Here is a 17,677-nt window from a genome sequence, read left to right on the forward strand (position 1 = left end):
ATAAAATGGTTGTCATGTCTGATGGAGCCAGTCACAAAATGCCTGTTACACCAGAGGGCAAACAATTGCCTAGGGTACAAGTATTCCCATTTGATTTTCTGACAGTAACTCTGCAGCCTCAGAAAGAGCCACTAGCGCTGTTTGAAATAAGGTTCAGCTTGAGGCTGATGCTTTGGTTTATAGCCTGTTAGGTTCCTATTAATTTTTTAAAAATAATTGTTAAAAATTAAATTGGTAAGGCAGGAAGTTTGGCAGATGCCAAGGAATGTATCAGGAATGCACGTAGCTGCCCTTTCCCTCACCCAAGCACTACCTTGAGGTCTTGGGTAAGATAGATGGGCATTTATTTTGGCAGCAAAAAAAAAAAAATGGATTCTATTGGGCCATCCCATGGAACAGCTCCCCGAAAGAAACATATTGTAGGACATGTTGCATAACACTTCTCCACATAAAAGTGAAGATTATAGTTTGCCATGTTTAACTGTTTCTTGGAATCTAGCAGTGGCTTACATGAGGGTCTGAATAATATCTTATCTAGGCATATCTTTTCAGTTTTAACAGAATTAGTACTGATACTTACAGAGCATTCATTAGGTTCCTCTGCAGAGAAATCTACAAAGGAATTAATTTTAATAATGAATATTCAAATTAGAATTTATATGAATGTATTATATAAGCAATAGATGAACTAGTTGTGTTTTGTCTCAATTCAAACATTGTTAAACTATGGGGAAAAGGCATAATTAAACATTATTATTTCTCTGTTTGTGTTTATAAATCTAACAATGTTACTTAAAAAAATAATAGCATACCACTGATATTTACACATCTTGCTTCAGGCTTTAGAAAGTAAAGGTGACTCTTCCTGGAAACTGTTTGATTCTGTGACTTCACAGTTAGTAAAGCTCTCAAGTGAGATGGACAATCCTGTCACCTCTGAGAAATCTCTGGAAGATCTGCACAAAGAATGGGATGAGCTCCAGTTTGCTTTAGATAAAAGGTACAGCTAGAAGCTTGAAGAGGCAGTGGGCTAATTGGACATAAGGGAAGTACACATAACTTTGCCTTCAAGAAAATCAGTGATGCCCTATTCTGAACTAGCCTGACTATCAGATGGCATGGGAGTGGGGAAAGTTCGTTTAGCTTGCAGATTGCCTCATAAGTATTCAGCTGTTCATGTGGAGAGGGGATGGCTTATACTCCTTATGGACTGAGGCTATGGAGACCACAGAAAGTGAGAAAAAATTATAATGCACAATCTGGATTGATTTCTGGGAAGGTCTCTAATTTTTTAAAGTCATACTCATCTAGCCTTGAAAGGGAACAACAGAGATTCCCCAAAGATGAACATGACAAAGATGTGTTCAAGCTTCCCCATTTATTATGAACTTCTAGGGGAAGTGGTGGTAACCAATATCAAACATCACATCAAATTACATTCATCAAACTTAGCACATACAAATGGATGAGAAGTTCTTTCAGTAACTTCTACAGACAATGGAAGTAATCTTAGGAAGTTTTGCTCTTTTTCTAGACCTTTTCCTTATGCTCAGGTAGACTACATATTTTAAATAAAATGGTGAGTTGGGGCATTGGTTTATTATCTTACTCCTGTTGCTCAAAATTTTACATAGCCTAGGTTGCGGGCTATCCTGATCCTGGCTGATCTTGAAAAGCTAAGACCTATAAACTTTAATGAAAAAATGGAAAGCAGAAATCCTTGTGTGTGTACCACATTCTATGCTGATGGAGTTGTGTCATGGAAGTTCTCTGTTCTTATATGTTGTACAATGTGTGGAGATATTTCCTTAGGGGATGTCCTGTTCATGTCGCCCTTACTGTCCTGTAGGAAGGAATCTTTAAAGGCTGCTTTGGCCCTTGTTTTGCCAATAGAAAATGAATGGGTCCTACTCTGCAGATCAGAAGAACAGCTTTGCAAAAGAGATATTCCACGGTGTGTGATGAATAAAACTGATCTTCTGTACAAGAAGATGAAGGTTTGTACTGATGATGCTTAAATTATCCTTGGAATTTAAAGCATACCTATTCAACTTCAATAGTTTAGTGCTGGGTGCTTCCAGAGCATTAAGACTATATGCACAGAAATCCTAAGTGCAAAATTGCAAAAAGAAGTTTTCAGAAAAGAATTAAGAAGCAGAAGTGTTTAAGTCTCCTCTTTTCTCAGTGCAAGTCCCCAATCTCAGCAGCTTTTCCCTAAGGAAAAGAGGTAGTGAACAGAAAGTCTCTTGTATTGTATTGTAATGTTTATTGTGGCAAAAGACCCAAATAGTTCTTTAACTGCTTTTCCCCAGTTTTGTTTATTCCCCTAGAATAATAATAATATATAAATGTGTATGGATAGTGTGCTCATCATTTTTCATCTGCAAAAGTGGACATGGTGCTTAGGAATATATGAAACTACTTTATATCAAGCTGAACCGTTGGTCCATTAATGCTGATCAGTGATGCCTCTCCAGAGTTTCAGGCGGAGCTTTCCAGCCCTACTTAGAGATGTCAGGATTTCAACCTGTGCCCTTCTGAGTATAAAGCATGTGGTCTACCGTTTTGCTATGGAGCTATCTCTCATTCCTTGGATTTAGCAAGTGTAATAGCATAGTAATAAATGCTACACATAAAACACAGTTTCCTGATCCTTTCATCCTTTCTTTCAGAAAATTCAGGCATCTATAGCAAATTGTATTGAACAATGCAACAGCCAAGAGCAAAATAGCCCTGCAGATTGGACAATTGACCAAAGAGATCGGCAAGCCATTGGTTTAATGATCAGCGAGTACAAAATGCGATTAGAAGAACTGAGTCAGAAAATACAAGTCATTGAAACAATTCTGCAAGATCTTGAAACTTTTCTGGCTTCCCTGAAACGTATTCAATGTTCTGAGGATGCCTCTACACTTCTGAGCTGTTCTCCACAGCCAGTGCAGGAGATTTCTCATATGGAAAAAGAGGCCAGGTCTCTAGATGAGAAATTGAAGCAACTCCATATCTGTTTGGTAGAGGCTGAAAGTGGTAAAAAGATGAGCTGTGAAGAGTTTGTAGCAGCTTTACTTGTAAAGGAAAACCCCTCTGTTGGCTCTGAAGCAACAGCAGCAGAGTTTACCCAGAATCAAAAGATTGAAGAATTTTCCTCGAAGAATAATGAGCTATTTAAAAACATTCAAGATATATATGATTTGATCAGTACAATAGGCTTGAGGGACCCAACTATTCCTGCTATTTGGCAAAGGTGAGAAAGCCTTTTCCCCCCTAGTTCTTAAATCATATTGTTGGGGGTTATGGAAGTTGAAGCCCAATACATCTGGAAGCATTCTAAAATGATAGAATATCAGAAAAGTCACAGTAAAATAGTAAGGATTCAATCTGTTTTTGTCTCCTGTTAATATAGGTGGAAGTTGCTCAGTGAACTATGGAAGAAGCTGGATCGCTGTGCTCCAGAAATGAAAACCTTGAATGAGATAATTAGTCAAATTTCCCAGTTGCCAAAAGCCCAGGAAAATGAAGTCAGTCGGCAGTGGGGACTTACCCAGGACCTATGGGAGAAGACTAAACTTGCCATTACTGAAAAGTAGGCCACAATCCTGTACACATATGTGCCTCCTAGGAAATCCTACTGGGATTCAATAAAACATACTTCTGAACAGATCTCAGTAGGACCGCACTAAATGCTTATGTGCTGTTTTGCTACATTTCATGCAACTGTAAAGTGAGACATTACCCATATTAACACATTATAATAAATTAGAGATAAACGATCACCCATGCTGAAACACAGAGCTTTGTTGCTTCCACTTTATGTCTCCTGCCAGTTGGAAGTTAAAGAACTCATGAAAACTTTTTCTGCATTTGTTTATCAAGATGTACAAACCAAAATTATTGACTCTCCCAAACAAGTCAGTTATAGGAAGCCAAGAGCAAGCGTGTTTTCTGACTCTGGTTTGTTAGGAAAAATCAAGTTGGAACTTTTGGTTCACATATTGTAAAAAGAAAATGACAAAAGATGTGTCTTTAGTTTATTTAGCTTCTCCTGTTAAGAAAAGAAACTAGAGCAATTGAGCAGTATGTTCATGGTAAGCCAGAATTCTCATAAATCCGGGCTGGGTCAGTGCTCTTATTCCGAAGAATTGCATAATACAGCTCTTGGGGACTCAACAACTTCTAAATGCTGACATGAGATTACGTGACTGAACTTTAGTTTGTGTAGGAAACTTTATGTTGGTGAGGAAGTAGCATGTCAGGGAATTAAATTTTTTACTATAGAAGAATGAACACTCCTCCTTCCTCCATTTTGACCGGAACAGTCCAGGAAGGGGTGTCCCACTTTGATATTCTTCAGTCAGTGGTATATACAGGTAGTCCTCATTTAGTGACTACCTTGTTTAGCAACTGTTCACAGTTGTAACAGTGATGAAAAAGTAAATTTATGACCAATCCTCACATTTACAACTTTTGCAGGACTGTAAAGCTGAAGTGTGGCTGCATTCTTATAGACTAAGGAGTAAGAGATGGGAAATTGGAAAAAAGTTAAACTCCTCTCCCCATGTATTATGATTCTGATTTTAATTCTTCCTCTCAGATGCTATTTTGAAACTTTAAAAGCATATTCCTACATTTAATGTCTACTTTAGTCCTAAAGGCTACTAATTATTTTCCTCCTTTTTGTGAAAGCTTAGATACTTTGGAGTTGAATGGACATACTGGATTCCTTGATACATATGTTCATAATCATTTAAAAAATAAGGGTCTCTAATCTTAGGCAAGTCTGTAAATGTCTTCAATTTTCTTTTGGCTTTGTTCCCTTCCATAGACGTGAACACTGTGAAAGCACAATGGAACTCTTGAAGCAATGTCAAAGCTGCAAAACCCGTTTGACTAGCATTATTCTGAAGCAAGAAAGTGCCCTGTCTCAGCAAGCCTCTTACATGGGAAAAGAGAATCTGCAGAAGATAATTTCTAAGGTGAAGTTTTAGGGAATTCTAGTACATAGGAAACCATTTCTGTGCTTCTGTGCAAATGAACAAGAGTTCAGTGATGGGCATGGGACACAGTGCATTGAGAACTGGAAAGCTTTCATTTAAAAAAAGGAAGACCTAGGAATTAGCTATCAGTGTTTTTCCTCCTTCACTGCTGATCACTGCATTAAAAGTCAGCTGCAGTAACAAACTGCTTCAGTATATCATCAGTTGACCCAAAGGGCTAATCCCTAGCCATGAAACCCTATAAAGCCCTCCATTCAGAATTTTATCCTCAGTTTGAGCAGTCTGTCTCTGACTCAAGAACACCACGTTTTAAGGGCAGAAGCTGTGTCTTACTTTCTGGTCTGTTACTGCCTATCCAGTGCAGCTAATAATGTACAGATTCATAGTGAACAGTGATCAAATCCTAGTTTTCTTGCTCTAGGTGGTGAGTACCTATAGCATGTTCCAGTGAAAATGTACTCCTACTATGGGAATTATGGATCCGTGTAATTACAGTCCAGAGGTGCACTGCTTGGTGCCCTTTGGCTAATGCCCATTAAGCGCTGATTGTATCTGCTGCAGGCTGGGAGGAATGCAGTCTGAAAAGAAACCTTATCTGCTATGGAACACAGTCTTCTTAGCAGTGATTCATTGGAGAAGCCCCACCTGTGTACAGTGATGCCATCAACACTCCATGGGAAGATCGGAGACAAAGCTCCCAAGCCAACAATGTTTGGGCTCCTTTCAGTCCTAATCCTGCAAGTGTTGTGATTTTTCCACTGTTAACATGTCTGTAGGCAGGGCTTCTTGTCAATTAAGGCATAGATATGTTTCATGCAAAGAGCTTACTGTATTGACAGAAAGAGGAGGAATTACTCAGAGATATCCAACTTTCCATAGACGGTGAAATATATCTCTGGAACAAAATGTTAATATAGGATATTTGAAGATGTCAATAATACTTGCATATTTGAATGAGAAAATAAGTTTATTAATAGGCAGCAATGTCAACATTAACAAAATATATAAAGAAAAGAGGTAGAGTGTAATAATTTTGTTCAGAATTTGATCATACATGTTTGTCATATGTAACATATCTCCTGCCTTGAAGATTTAACTTTACCTCAAAGAGGAATGGGTCATTCCACTTCAGAAGAATCTTGGCATCTCTTTCTGTATCTTTTTTATCTAAATAAAGGCCTGAAGATCTCTCATTCCTGGTCTTTCTATGATTCTCCCCAGCCTGTGCATAATGCAATTAATAATAACAGTCAGAATCCAAATACTGTTACTTATGTTTGATATATCTTTCCTTTTCTGCCAAGCTTGGTTTGATTTGGATTAGGCAATGGCATGAGGGTAACGGGTTAACCCACTTCTCCATTGCTGTGTTTCCAGTTCATTAATCTACAGGTGCAAAGAAAGGATCCTTAGCTTTGGGTTTGTTTTTTTAAAGGATATTTAGCACATCTGATCCCAGGTCTGCTATGTCATTCCTGATCTGGCTCAGGTGCATTGGTATTTCTAAGTAGAGAAATTGGTCAGAGTTCTTTGTTTCAAAGATTGCAGAGTTTCGTGGTTATTTTTTCTGCTAGAAGAATCAGAGGACAAGTTGTATGTCATCTGTTACTTCAAGTCCTTTGTCCTACTTTCTCATTGTCTAGCTGAATCTACTAAAAACAAAGTATTGTCCAACTCCAGGAACAAAGCTGTCATTAACAAAAGCTTTATAATTGCCAGGTGGTAGAGGTCGGTGCTGCACTGCCTGTGTCTGTGTTTTTTGGACATAAAGGAGCCACTTTGGAGGTCCAAAGTGGAAAATAGAAAATGGTATTTTGCAAGTTTCAGGGATACAAATTTGGTGACACAATTCTGTAAGTTAAAATGGGTGATTTATTTTGGAAACTTAACTGTAGTTATCAAAGGAAATATTGCATTATCTGAAAAAAAATCTATTTTATATACAGCAAAATATTTGAAGTTCAATATACCATTAAAAATCCAGGCCCTGCTTCAACATAGATTTTGACAATATAATTCAATATTATACAAATCATATAATGGTAAATGGGTGGGAGGGGAATTGGGAGTCCATATATTTTAAAAGAAGACAAATAAACAAATAAACATGAGATATAGCTATTGTAAGCAAGTTAATAAGTTGCAGTTGCATAAAAAGAAAACAATATTGCTAGAGGTTTAAAATATTTGATTAGACTTTATTCTTGATACAAAGTAACTGGATTTTTTAAAACTTGGAAAATTCACAATACAATATGGCTCTATTGCTTTTTTTCCTCACTCTTGTTTTATGCTGAAACGAATATAAATATTGAAAATCAAAGGCAGTGTGCTGTTTCTTTTGACAAGTTTCTTGCTATTTAGAATTTCCCACAGATGCAACAGTCTTGTTCATAAATGGGTATTCTCATCTTTTCATAGGTCAACATGGCAAAGGAAGAATTTAACAACTACTCTGAAGATGTTGACAGATTAAGTCAAATGTGCAAAAATCTTCAGTGTCAGCTGAACAAAATGAAGAGTTTTGAGGAACCGCCATTTGAGAAGGAGGCTAATGCTATTGTGGACCGATGGCTGGATGTATGTTAAAAAAGCTAACTATAAGGATGTTCCAAATTATCATTTGTTGTAATAATTGAGTTTGACTTCTGAGTATTATTCTACTAAATTAAATACAGCATGTTGAGGAATCAAGAAGGAGGGACATTTGAGTTATAATCAGAACATGCTTAATAGAATTTGAGATTGAGACTAGAAGAACCTTACGTTGTTTTTTATTGGGTGCCACAAGCAAGTTCGTGTTGGAGATAATTCTCAAGGATGTAAACAAACAAGCAATATTGTCTTGTGCTGTTTAGACTGCTTAGCACTCCCTGGAGGTTTTCCATGAGTGCAGATTTTAAGAATGACTTACTTCAATGCTCTAAAAGCTAGAAAAGGACATTGACTGTCTTCTGAATATGCCCAGGCACTTCCTAACTGAAACTAGCTAGGACTCATTATTGGGAGAAGATTCTATCTAGTAAACCACACCACCTTGTCAAACCTGTCTCTAGAATCTGGATTGCTGTTGTGATCTTTGATATGGTAATATTTAAAGCCATATTTGGTAAGAAATTGGCTTTATCCCATGGGAGCATTGGATTACTTCCCTCCCTTTATTTGTTTCTGTGTCTGGATTCATTTTACCTTGCCTTTCTTTCTGTACTTGCTTCATTAGAAAGCTTTATGTTCTGTTTCTTTCTTCTTTTTTGGAAAACATAATTCCCTCTTCCAGGTCAATGAACGAACTGAAAACTATTGTGAAAATCTGGAAAGAGCTCTGGCTTTATGGGACAAGCTCCTTAATTTATCCAATTTGATTGATGAGTGGTCAGATGCAGTGCAGAAGAACTTAGAAGATGGGAACTTGACTGAAAAGGAATTGGAAGAGTTGGAGGTATGGTTGATGAGTATTATTTGTCATTCAGTAACTGCAGGCAACTCTTTCTGAACTGGGTGAGGACTCGTACAATGCATTCAATCTGCAATTCAAGATCAAGTTCTGTTTTTTTCTTCCTCCTTATTCTCTCTTCCATTCTTCCCTTTGTGCCATTTTTCATTCATTTATTAATCACCACAAAAACTTGCTCCAGGACACTTCCTTTATGCTTATATCCCACTTGATGACTGGTTTTCTTGTTTTCTGCCTAAATACAATGCTAGATTCATTAAAATAGTGCTTTGCATTTCTTTATGAGATAGAGATATGAAAAACTTGTGATTGAAAAGCTATTTTTATCATGAAAAGTGAATTTAAATTCAAAATGATACTAGGTGTTACAACAAAGTTTAATATGAGGTCTTGAAAACCCTTAGATTAGGCTGCAGCTGGTTCTGAAAAGGAATAGGGATCCAGTCTGCCATGAGAAAGCTCTTTTATCCTGACTCAATCACTACCCCATATTGCTCAGATAGACAGAAACTTTATTTGGGTTATTGACCAATAAAAATACATTCTATAAAAGTAAGCAAAATTTGCTCATTATTGCCTATATAACTGATGGTAGCTTGGTGAAGGTTCAAATAGGAGTCTTTCTCCACTGTACCTGAAGATGGCAAAGATTGATCTTGGGGCCTTTGACATACAAAGTGTGTAGTCTATCATTGTAAATAGCTTGAGACTGATAAATGATCAGTACATTACTGTATGAAACCTTTACTACATTATATAACTGGATAAATATTACCAATATTATTTTGTTTTACTTGTGAAAACTTCAAAGTCTTTAACTCCAAGCAGCAAGGCCACAGTCAGGGACTTGGAGAATTGTAGCCATATGAGAGGCTTCATTTTGCCTGCAGGTAGTCCTTGCTTAATGACCATTCCTTCAGTGACCGTTTGAATTTACAACAGTGCTGAATGAAGAGACTTACAACTCATGCCCGTTGCAGTCCCCCCGTGGTCACATGATTGCGATCTGGGCCCTTGGCAATCAGTTTGCACTTACAACTGGTTGCCAAGCACCCCGCAATCATGTGATCGCCATTTGCAATTTTCCCTTGCCGGCTTCAATGGGGAAGCCGGCAAGGAAGGTCACAAGCTGCTTCCGCCTGCCAAGAGGACTCCTCCTCGTCTCTGGGAACTGGTTGAAAAAGCTATGTGCTGAAATCCAAGCAAGATTTTCAGCCATGGATAATTTTCAGGTTCAGAGTTGAGAGGCTTCAGAAGCCTCTTGACTCTGAGGCTGAAAATCCAAGCGGTTCTAAGACCCTCACCCATTCGATCCACACTGCACCCTTGCACACCCTCCCCAACCCTCCCACGTACCCCCTTGCTCCCTCCCCCACCTAGCAGTGCCTGGGACTTGCAACTTCCTGCTGGCTTCCTTACTGACTTGATTGTGGGAAGCCAGCAAGAAGTTCCCTCACCTAATGACCCATGAACTTTGCTTAATGGCGGCAGCCGGGAGTGCCAGGATTGCAGTCACTAAGTGAAGCAATCATGTGACATCTTGCTTAAAAACCACATTGCTTAGTGGCCTAAATTGTGGTTGTTAAGCAAAAACTACCTGTATTTATTTATTACATTTACAGGATGCCTGACTGCACCCTGACTCTGGGTGGTATACAAGATGAAACAATTAAAAGTAGAATAATACAGAGATCATGCAAAACAAGTCTCTAGAAATAGAATGCCAACATCATCACAACAAACGCACCCCAAGTTTCCATCAATCATTCTAGTCCAAGCCAGGTTTAACGGCTTATTTGAATAGGGTCAGAGTAGGGGCCATGCAAGCATGACTAAACCATGAGCAACTATCCTAAGGGCCTTGGTGTACAAATAGCAATATTTATAAAGTTCTTTTCAGTCATTAATCTATCTCTGATTCTTCAATCTGATGCCAGGTGGGGTATCTGTTTATAAGGTTATCCAACTCAACACTGGGCAGTATACAGAATAAAACCTAAAATACTTAAAAACAAAAGTAAACGTAATTGGGGAACACCAGGTGGGTACATCCTGGCCTATCCCAGAGCCTAAGGGAAAAAAGTCCAGATTTTCAGAGATTATTTAAAGGCTCAAAGGGTAGGGACAGTCTAAATCTCCAGAGAGATGCTATTTCAAAGGGCAGATGCCATGACAGAAAAAGAAAAACAAAAAACAAACCATGTTTTCTAGGTCCCATCGAATGACATTGCTTAATGCAGTGTTTCTCAACCTCAGCAACTTTAAGATATATGGACTTCAGTTCCCAGAATTCCCTAGCCAGCATGCTGAGGAATACTGGGAATTGAACTTCACATGTCTTAAAGTCACTGAGGTTGACAAACACTGTCTTAATTGATAGGACACAAAGCATGGATTTTATGGGACAGGCAGAAACAATGGGAGAGAAGCAGTCCCTCAGGTATTCAGGCTGTATGCCACGAAGAGCTTTATAGGAGGTAACCAGCACTGGTAACCAGTGTAGCTCACATAGTAGAGGTGCTACATGGCCATTCTGACTCGTGCTCATAACTGTTCATGCTACTGCATTCTGGCCAGCTGTAGCTTCCTAGTGACCTTCAAGGGCAGCAGATCATGGCTCCCATTCAGTTCTAAGTGGTAAAATAAAAATTACAGTTAGTAGTTTGTGCATAATCTGTTTTCTTTCTTTATCTTCTCAGGCTGATGTCCTGTTCCAAGAAAAAAAGTTAGAGGAATTTGATACAAAGGTGGATGAAATACAGTATCTTCTTAATGGCAGTGAACCCCCACTTGAACTACAGGTGAAAGAGGAGAGATAACCAGAATTATGATCGTGGTTGATATGACATGTCTGCCTGTCTTTGTGGTCCAAAAAGGTTTTCTGTACCTCTATACTACCTTGCAATAATGAAAATAAAACACAATTGTAAAGGTCTCTTTCACCATCAGATCTGCCCCACTCAACGGGACAGTACAGGGTGATTCAGTAATTACTGTTTCAGCTGGTATTCAGTGTCACTGCTTTATTTTCCTCTCCTCAACCAAGGGTATAGGGGCAAGGTGAAGGAAGGAAAATGCCTTCCATTCTATTACTTCAGATATATCAGAGCACTTTAAGCCAGTATCATAGATACTGATACTGAGGCCTAGGTCTTCTGAGCTATGTATATTTTTGAAAGCATTCTTACTTTACAGCATTTTTTCACACCTGCCTAAACCTTTTTCACAGTATGTTACCAGATTATAACCCCTAAGATACAAACTGGCACCCAAGATGTCTGTGAAATAATTGTTTGTTAGAAAGACACAATAACAAAGAAAACATAGATAGGTGTTAGTCTTAGACAAAAAAAAGTTTAGGGTTCAAAGACCAAGTATAAACAAAGAGCAATGAGAACTTAAAAAAAATAGCGTTGAAAGAAATTGGAAAAAGCTTTGAGCATATCCAGAATTAAATCAAAATTTTAATACACACACTCTGATTGTTCACTGAATCTAGAAGTCAGGGTGTATTATATTACTTCCTGAGTCCTGTGAGGAGGCTCAGTTTTTTTCTTTCACTCATAAAAAGCTACTGCTCTCTTTGGAAGACTACAGGAAGGAGACCCTCAAGGAGACCCTCTTCTTTCCTACTGTTTAACCAAAGGGAAGAAGGTTGAGTTGGTGAGGGATTTAGCTGAGGCTCATATCTGGGCTGAAAATGCTCCCATCTAGTGGTTGTCTGGAGGTTTGCAGGTGAGGTTGCAGTAACTCTAATTTAGCTAACTTTTCCCTCCTAGGCTTCTTACTTGAGATTAAAAGGATTTGGATATAGGTTAGTTCTGTGTACACTCTGACAAACAGAAATCTCTGGAAACTTGCCTTGCCAGAAGTGCTTATTATAATTATGAATACCCACAAGTGTGTTTGTGCCTCAGTGTGTGTGGGGGGAGGGGAGAGTGCCTTCTACATAAGTACAGTGGTACCTCGGGTCACGAACGCTTCTGTTCATGACCAGTTCGGGTCACGAACACCTCCGTTCGCAAAATTTTGCTTCCGTTCGCGAACGCCAGATCGGGTGACGAACAGGCCATTTTACACATGGTCATGGCTTCCTGTAGGGAAGGGGACTCTCCCTCCAAGCAATAACCGCCTCCCCACCCGCCTTCCTGTCCTCCACGCCAGAAATCGCCTCGAGCAAGGTTAGTGTTCTTTCTCTTCGTACTGTATTTTGTTTCATATTTTTGTGGTTTAAAAAAAAAATACATATGGTTCAGAACGGATTAACCGTAATTACATTGAACCTTATGGAAAAATTTGATTTGGGTCGCAACCAAAATCGGTTGGCGACCAAATTCGGAGGGGTCAGAACGGATTAACTGTATTTACATTGAACCTTATGGGAAAATTTGATTCGGGTCACGACCAATTCGGGTCGCAACCAGAGTCGCGGAACGAATTAAATTTGTGAACCGAGGTACCACTGTATTTGAGCATCTGTGTAGAAGGGAAAACTTCCCCAAATCCTCTCTATGTGTGCATGTCAGGAAAAAGAGTAACACTAATAAAGATATGTAGCACCTAAATTGCACATTTTGGGGAGGGGGGATTGAAACAAAATTTCTGCACTACTTTTACAACATCCTTTCCCTGCCATGAAACAAGGGAAATACTTTCAGGGATGTTCTCAAGAATGTAAAAAAAAAAAAAAATGCTAGAAATATCCTAACTATGGGAAAATTATTTCAACAAGTAGTGGCAGTGCATGATAGAAATTATTTTTCTGGAGGAAGAGACATTCTGTCCTGAAGCACATACACTTTCGCTACTGTGGAGTCCTTGGGGTTCTCTGAGCTTGGTGGCTTTCTTGCAAACGTTTCGTTACCCAGCTGGGTGACATCTTCAGTTGTATTATATCAGTGTTGGTACTGTTGCTATTTGCAGTGACTGTTGCCCTCAATGAATTGTGATGCTGCTTGTCAACACCTCCCTTTGAATGCTATGTTACAATGGAGCATTGTTCCAGACATACTGTTATGCAAACAAACTTGGTAATTTTAATTAGAACTGGTTTCTCTGATTCATGCTCTGAAACAGAGCTCACTAAATGATAAGATTTCGTGTTGGAGTGAAGGAAACTTATGTTGTAATATTATTATGTAGACACTGTTACTAGCTATAATGGGAAAACAGAAAAGAATTTGAATATGGAATGCTTTTTTCTGTAACAACTAGTTTCAACCTTTTTAAAGAAATCTTGGGTGCACCTAAAAATCTGAGATGCATTATCTGTACTTTCAAAAAAGAAGGAAATTGTAATTTAAACAGAAGGCAATATTTCTCTCCAACTTCTACTAAAATAGTGGAGAGCTCCTAAATTGGCATCTGTATTTCTCATTTTCAGGTTATTAAATCTTCTCTTTTGAACAAAATGGAGCTAATAAGAAAGCATTTACCAAATAAGTCAGTACTCACTGAAGCCAATGGCAATACAACAGAGCTGAAAGGAGACCTTGATCTTGCCAAGACTCAAATTGGAATGACAGAATCACTTCTGGAAGATTTATCTCCCTCTGATACCTTGGAGATTTTTACAAAATTGGAGGTACTTCAGACATACACAACACACACGGAAGCTTCTTTATTTTGTTGGGCAATACAGATGAATTTCCGTGACATTCCATTTGAAGATAATATTTTGAACAGCCCTTATAGTGACAGAATTTCAATAGTTGGTGAGGATATCACAGGATTTTGAGTGGGATCAGAAAATTAGGAGCTCCATTGTTCTTTTCCATGTGGATTTCCCATAGATTCACCCCTGCTGCCTTTCACAATTGTTAAAATTTTTGTCAGAGCCAATCTCAACCATGATTAACATGAACCAGGAGTCAGAGACTGAGTTTGTACATAACATTAAACTACAGTGGGTGGGCTCACATATAAAAACAACTCTCTCTTTATATAGGCTTAGGACAATCCAGTTATACTTGGACAGGATCCACACACAATGCTAAGCCATAATGTGGTTTTAAAATAATGTTATGTCATAGTTGGGTCATTGTAACTTGCTCAGCAAGTTTTGGTTTGAAATAATCCTTGCTTAGCATTATATGTGAACACAACATTAATGTGGGATTTGTAACTAGCTTCAAAAACTGATTAAAAACAAATTCTAATTACTTTTACTTCTGTCAGCATCACCAGGTGCTGACATTACATGTCACCTTGGCAATGGTATATTAATATTATTACTATTAATTAGGACTATATTCAAATTCAGTAGGGAAAGGAGTGATGCAGAGCATATGGGAATGAGCACATCATACCTGTTGGCATCTCCTTAAATCAAATGCTGCTGCTGCATGAGCCCAGGAAAAGATGCAAGTTCTTTAAAAAGGTGCTAACAGATGTGATGTGAGCATCCCTGCATGTTCCAAACCACCTTTTCCCCTCTGAGTCTGGATTGCTGCGTGCTGCTTGCTAGACCTGTGAGCACTGTTGACTATCTAGGTCCAAATTTACCAAAATTATTTCCATATAAGTTTTCTTTCAACGTGTACATGATATTTCTTTCTTATTTAAGGAAATACATCAGAAGATTCTTCATCAAAAACAACATGTGAAGTTACTTCAGAAAGGGACAGGCTATTTGAACCCTGATGTTATTGAATTAAAGAAGCAGCTGAAAAGTATCACTGAATTATTTAATTCAAAAAAACAAATATTTCAGGATCACTTTACCACTCTCTTGAACTGTAAGTGAAATGTCATTATTTTTTTTATTTCCCTTAAGTTGTCAATTTCAAGCAGTCCCTGTTTTCTTTAAAAGCAAATTTTAACTGGGAAAAATATAGTCTGAATTGACATTTGCTTTGATTGACACAAAATTGTTTTGAAATTCAGAGTCACAAAAAGGAATAGAATACTATATTGAAACTGTTTATCTGCATTCATGTAGTAACCACTTCAATTTTTTTACACTTAAAATATAGTTACTATAGTAAATACTATATACTATATTTACTATACTATAGTAAATATAGTATATAGTAATATAGTTTTTACGTTTAACTTTAAACGTGATCACATGGAGGAATAACTACCTCATTTTTCAATTTGCTTTAGATTCTATAGTTGTGATTCTTTTTCAATAGGTTTTTAATGCTGGATAAAGTTTATGTTGCTTCTTCACTATAACGTAGCTGTCAAATTTCATTGCATCCCATGTTTTTTCCTTCTTCATTGCTTTGACTTATAATTGATGATGATTTTAGTCTGTATAACCTGGACACTGGATAAATAGTGCAAATTATAATTTATTTAGTTTATAAACAAGTATACATTCATTCTAAGATACTTGCAACAAAGCATGTAGTGCATTCTTGTTCAATCATGCCATTTTCTAGGGTATACTGTATTGTCCCCCCCCCCACCTTTTAAAGAAATCAACCAGCATTCTCTGGCTAAATTTATTTCTACAAATCTTAGGTTTTCTCTGAACCAGCCTCTTGTATGTAGGTGGTGCTGTCAGACTACATTACAACTGTACTCAGAGGATTGATTGATTGATTGACTGATTGATTGATTGACTGATTGATTGACTGATTGATTGATTGATTGACTGATTATGTGCCATCAAGTCAGTGTTGACTCTTAGTGACCACATAGACCTTTTCCAGGATGAACTGGTCCCACACTGGTCCTTCAGATCTTCCAGTAGTGTGCCCATTATCTTCTGTTATCAAGTCCATCCACTTTCCTGCTAGTCATCCATCTCTTTCCTTCCATTTTTGCCAGCAGTATAGACACTTAAGAGAATTAGGTCTTCTCATTATGTGTCCAAAGTATGATAATTTTAGCCTAGTTTTTTGTGCCTCAAGTGGATATTCTGAAATCAGTTGTTCTATGATCTGTTTGTTTGTTTTCTTGGCTATCTGTTGTATTCTCAGGAATCTTCTCCAACACCAAAGTTCAAAAGGGTCAATAATATTTCTATCCTGCTTCTTCAAAATCCAAATCAGAGAATTAAATTCATGAAATTAATGGCTAGGTTCATATATCATGCTGAGTCATGATAGTTTTCACCATTTTTTAAAACAAGCTACAATTGATTGGAGTCATATAATATACTAAATAATGAATCATGATTGCAAACCACAGTTTCTAAGTCAAAACCATGTAAACTAAACTGCTTTAATGTGATATGTGAATCCAAACAATAAGTGTCTATTTGGAGTTCAGTCTAAGATTTGTAATCTTGGGTATGATCCATTTATCTCAGATTTCTGTTTCTTGACAAATAAAATACTTGAGGTAGGTTCAGAAGCCAGAAATTGAGATATGTCATTTCTACTTGCATAACCAAGTAGCAGGTGTTCAAGTGATCAATAGTCAGTGGTCTGCCAAGCAACAGATGTGCAGGTGATAATCTGGAAAGACAACGAGGAGAGTAGTCTATCATGTATGGATAGCTTAAATCAGTATTGAGCTGTCCATATTCGGAGAAGGCAACTAAGTGATAATGGTTGGGGATACGTGCCCTTTACTAAACCCCAAAAATTGTTTGTTTGGTTATAGACTTGGTACTATGTGTGAACTCCCAGCTGATATGACTTATAAATCTTGGTTAATGGCTTAGTTTATGATTATTTATGAACCATTCATTTTGGTTTGCTCAGCAAAGCATAGATAAAGAAAACCATCATTTACCAACTCTTGTTTCTGATGCAGTGAATAACTTCATTGCTTCTTCTCCTTTTTGGTAATCTGAGCCTGAGAGAAGTAGTTTAGGATGTCCAAGCATTTCATGTGTCATTCCCAAACTCAAAAAGCATCCTTCTGTCTCTGCCCTCCCCTTGTTGAAGACAATCAGATATAAAAGACAAGAGTGCAACAAGCCTTTTCCTCCTCCATGGCAATGGAATAGGCAGTATTACCTGCCTACTAGAGATGCTGGGACCCAGAGTCCTATTTGCTATAGGCTTCCATTCCAGGTTTTATAGGGAAAAGTGCTCTGGTCTTTCAGGCAGGAGGTAGATAGCATAGTTTTTCATGTGGGATAATGAGACTTAGTCACACCTCCAGTAAAAAAGTGATGCTCTGCCAGGTACTGGGAAATCCCACAGTTGCTACCATTATTACTGCTGCGGGTGTCTTTCTATTTTCTGTCTTGAGGGTAAATATCTTTGGGCAAATAAAAAAGGTAGCAGAAATGTGGAACTCTTGAGGAGCATCCCTGTGCTGTAGC

General features: G+C 37.9%; 1 protein-coding gene across 6 annotated transcripts in view; it reads left to right on the forward strand.

Moving 5' to 3' along the window:
* The window catches only part of SYNE2 (spectrin repeat containing nuclear envelope protein 2), a 231,703-nt gene that overhangs the window by 59,424 nt on the left and 154,602 nt on the right, over positions 1-17,677 (forward strand). For all 6 annotated transcript variants that reach the window (XM_088149745.1, XM_088149748.1, XM_088149747.1 and 3 more), the window contains 10 exons: positions 840-1,000; positions 1,850-1,997; positions 2,673-3,244; positions 3,404-3,583; positions 4,823-4,973; positions 7,416-7,574; positions 8,272-8,433; positions 11,148-11,249; positions 13,832-14,032; positions 15,014-15,185. In XM_088149745.1, the coding sequence (XP_088005871.1) occupies positions 840-1,000; positions 1,850-1,997; positions 2,673-3,244; positions 3,404-3,583; positions 4,823-4,973; positions 7,416-7,574; positions 8,272-8,433; positions 11,148-11,249; positions 13,832-14,032; positions 15,014-15,185 (2,008 nt within the window). The remainder of the gene's footprint in view (positions 1-839; positions 1,001-1,849; positions 1,998-2,672; positions 3,245-3,403; positions 3,584-4,822; positions 4,974-7,415; positions 7,575-8,271; positions 8,434-11,147; positions 11,250-13,831; positions 14,033-15,013; positions 15,186-17,677) is intronic.

The sequence above is a fragment of the Python bivittatus genome, unplaced genomic scaffold (assembly GCF_059951505.1).
Source record: "Python bivittatus isolate LINGU-HERP-01145 unplaced genomic scaffold, Pbiv_v1 ctg000580_np1212, whole genome shotgun sequence".
NCBI lineage: Eukaryota > Metazoa > Chordata > Lepidosauria > Squamata > Pythonidae > Python > Python bivittatus.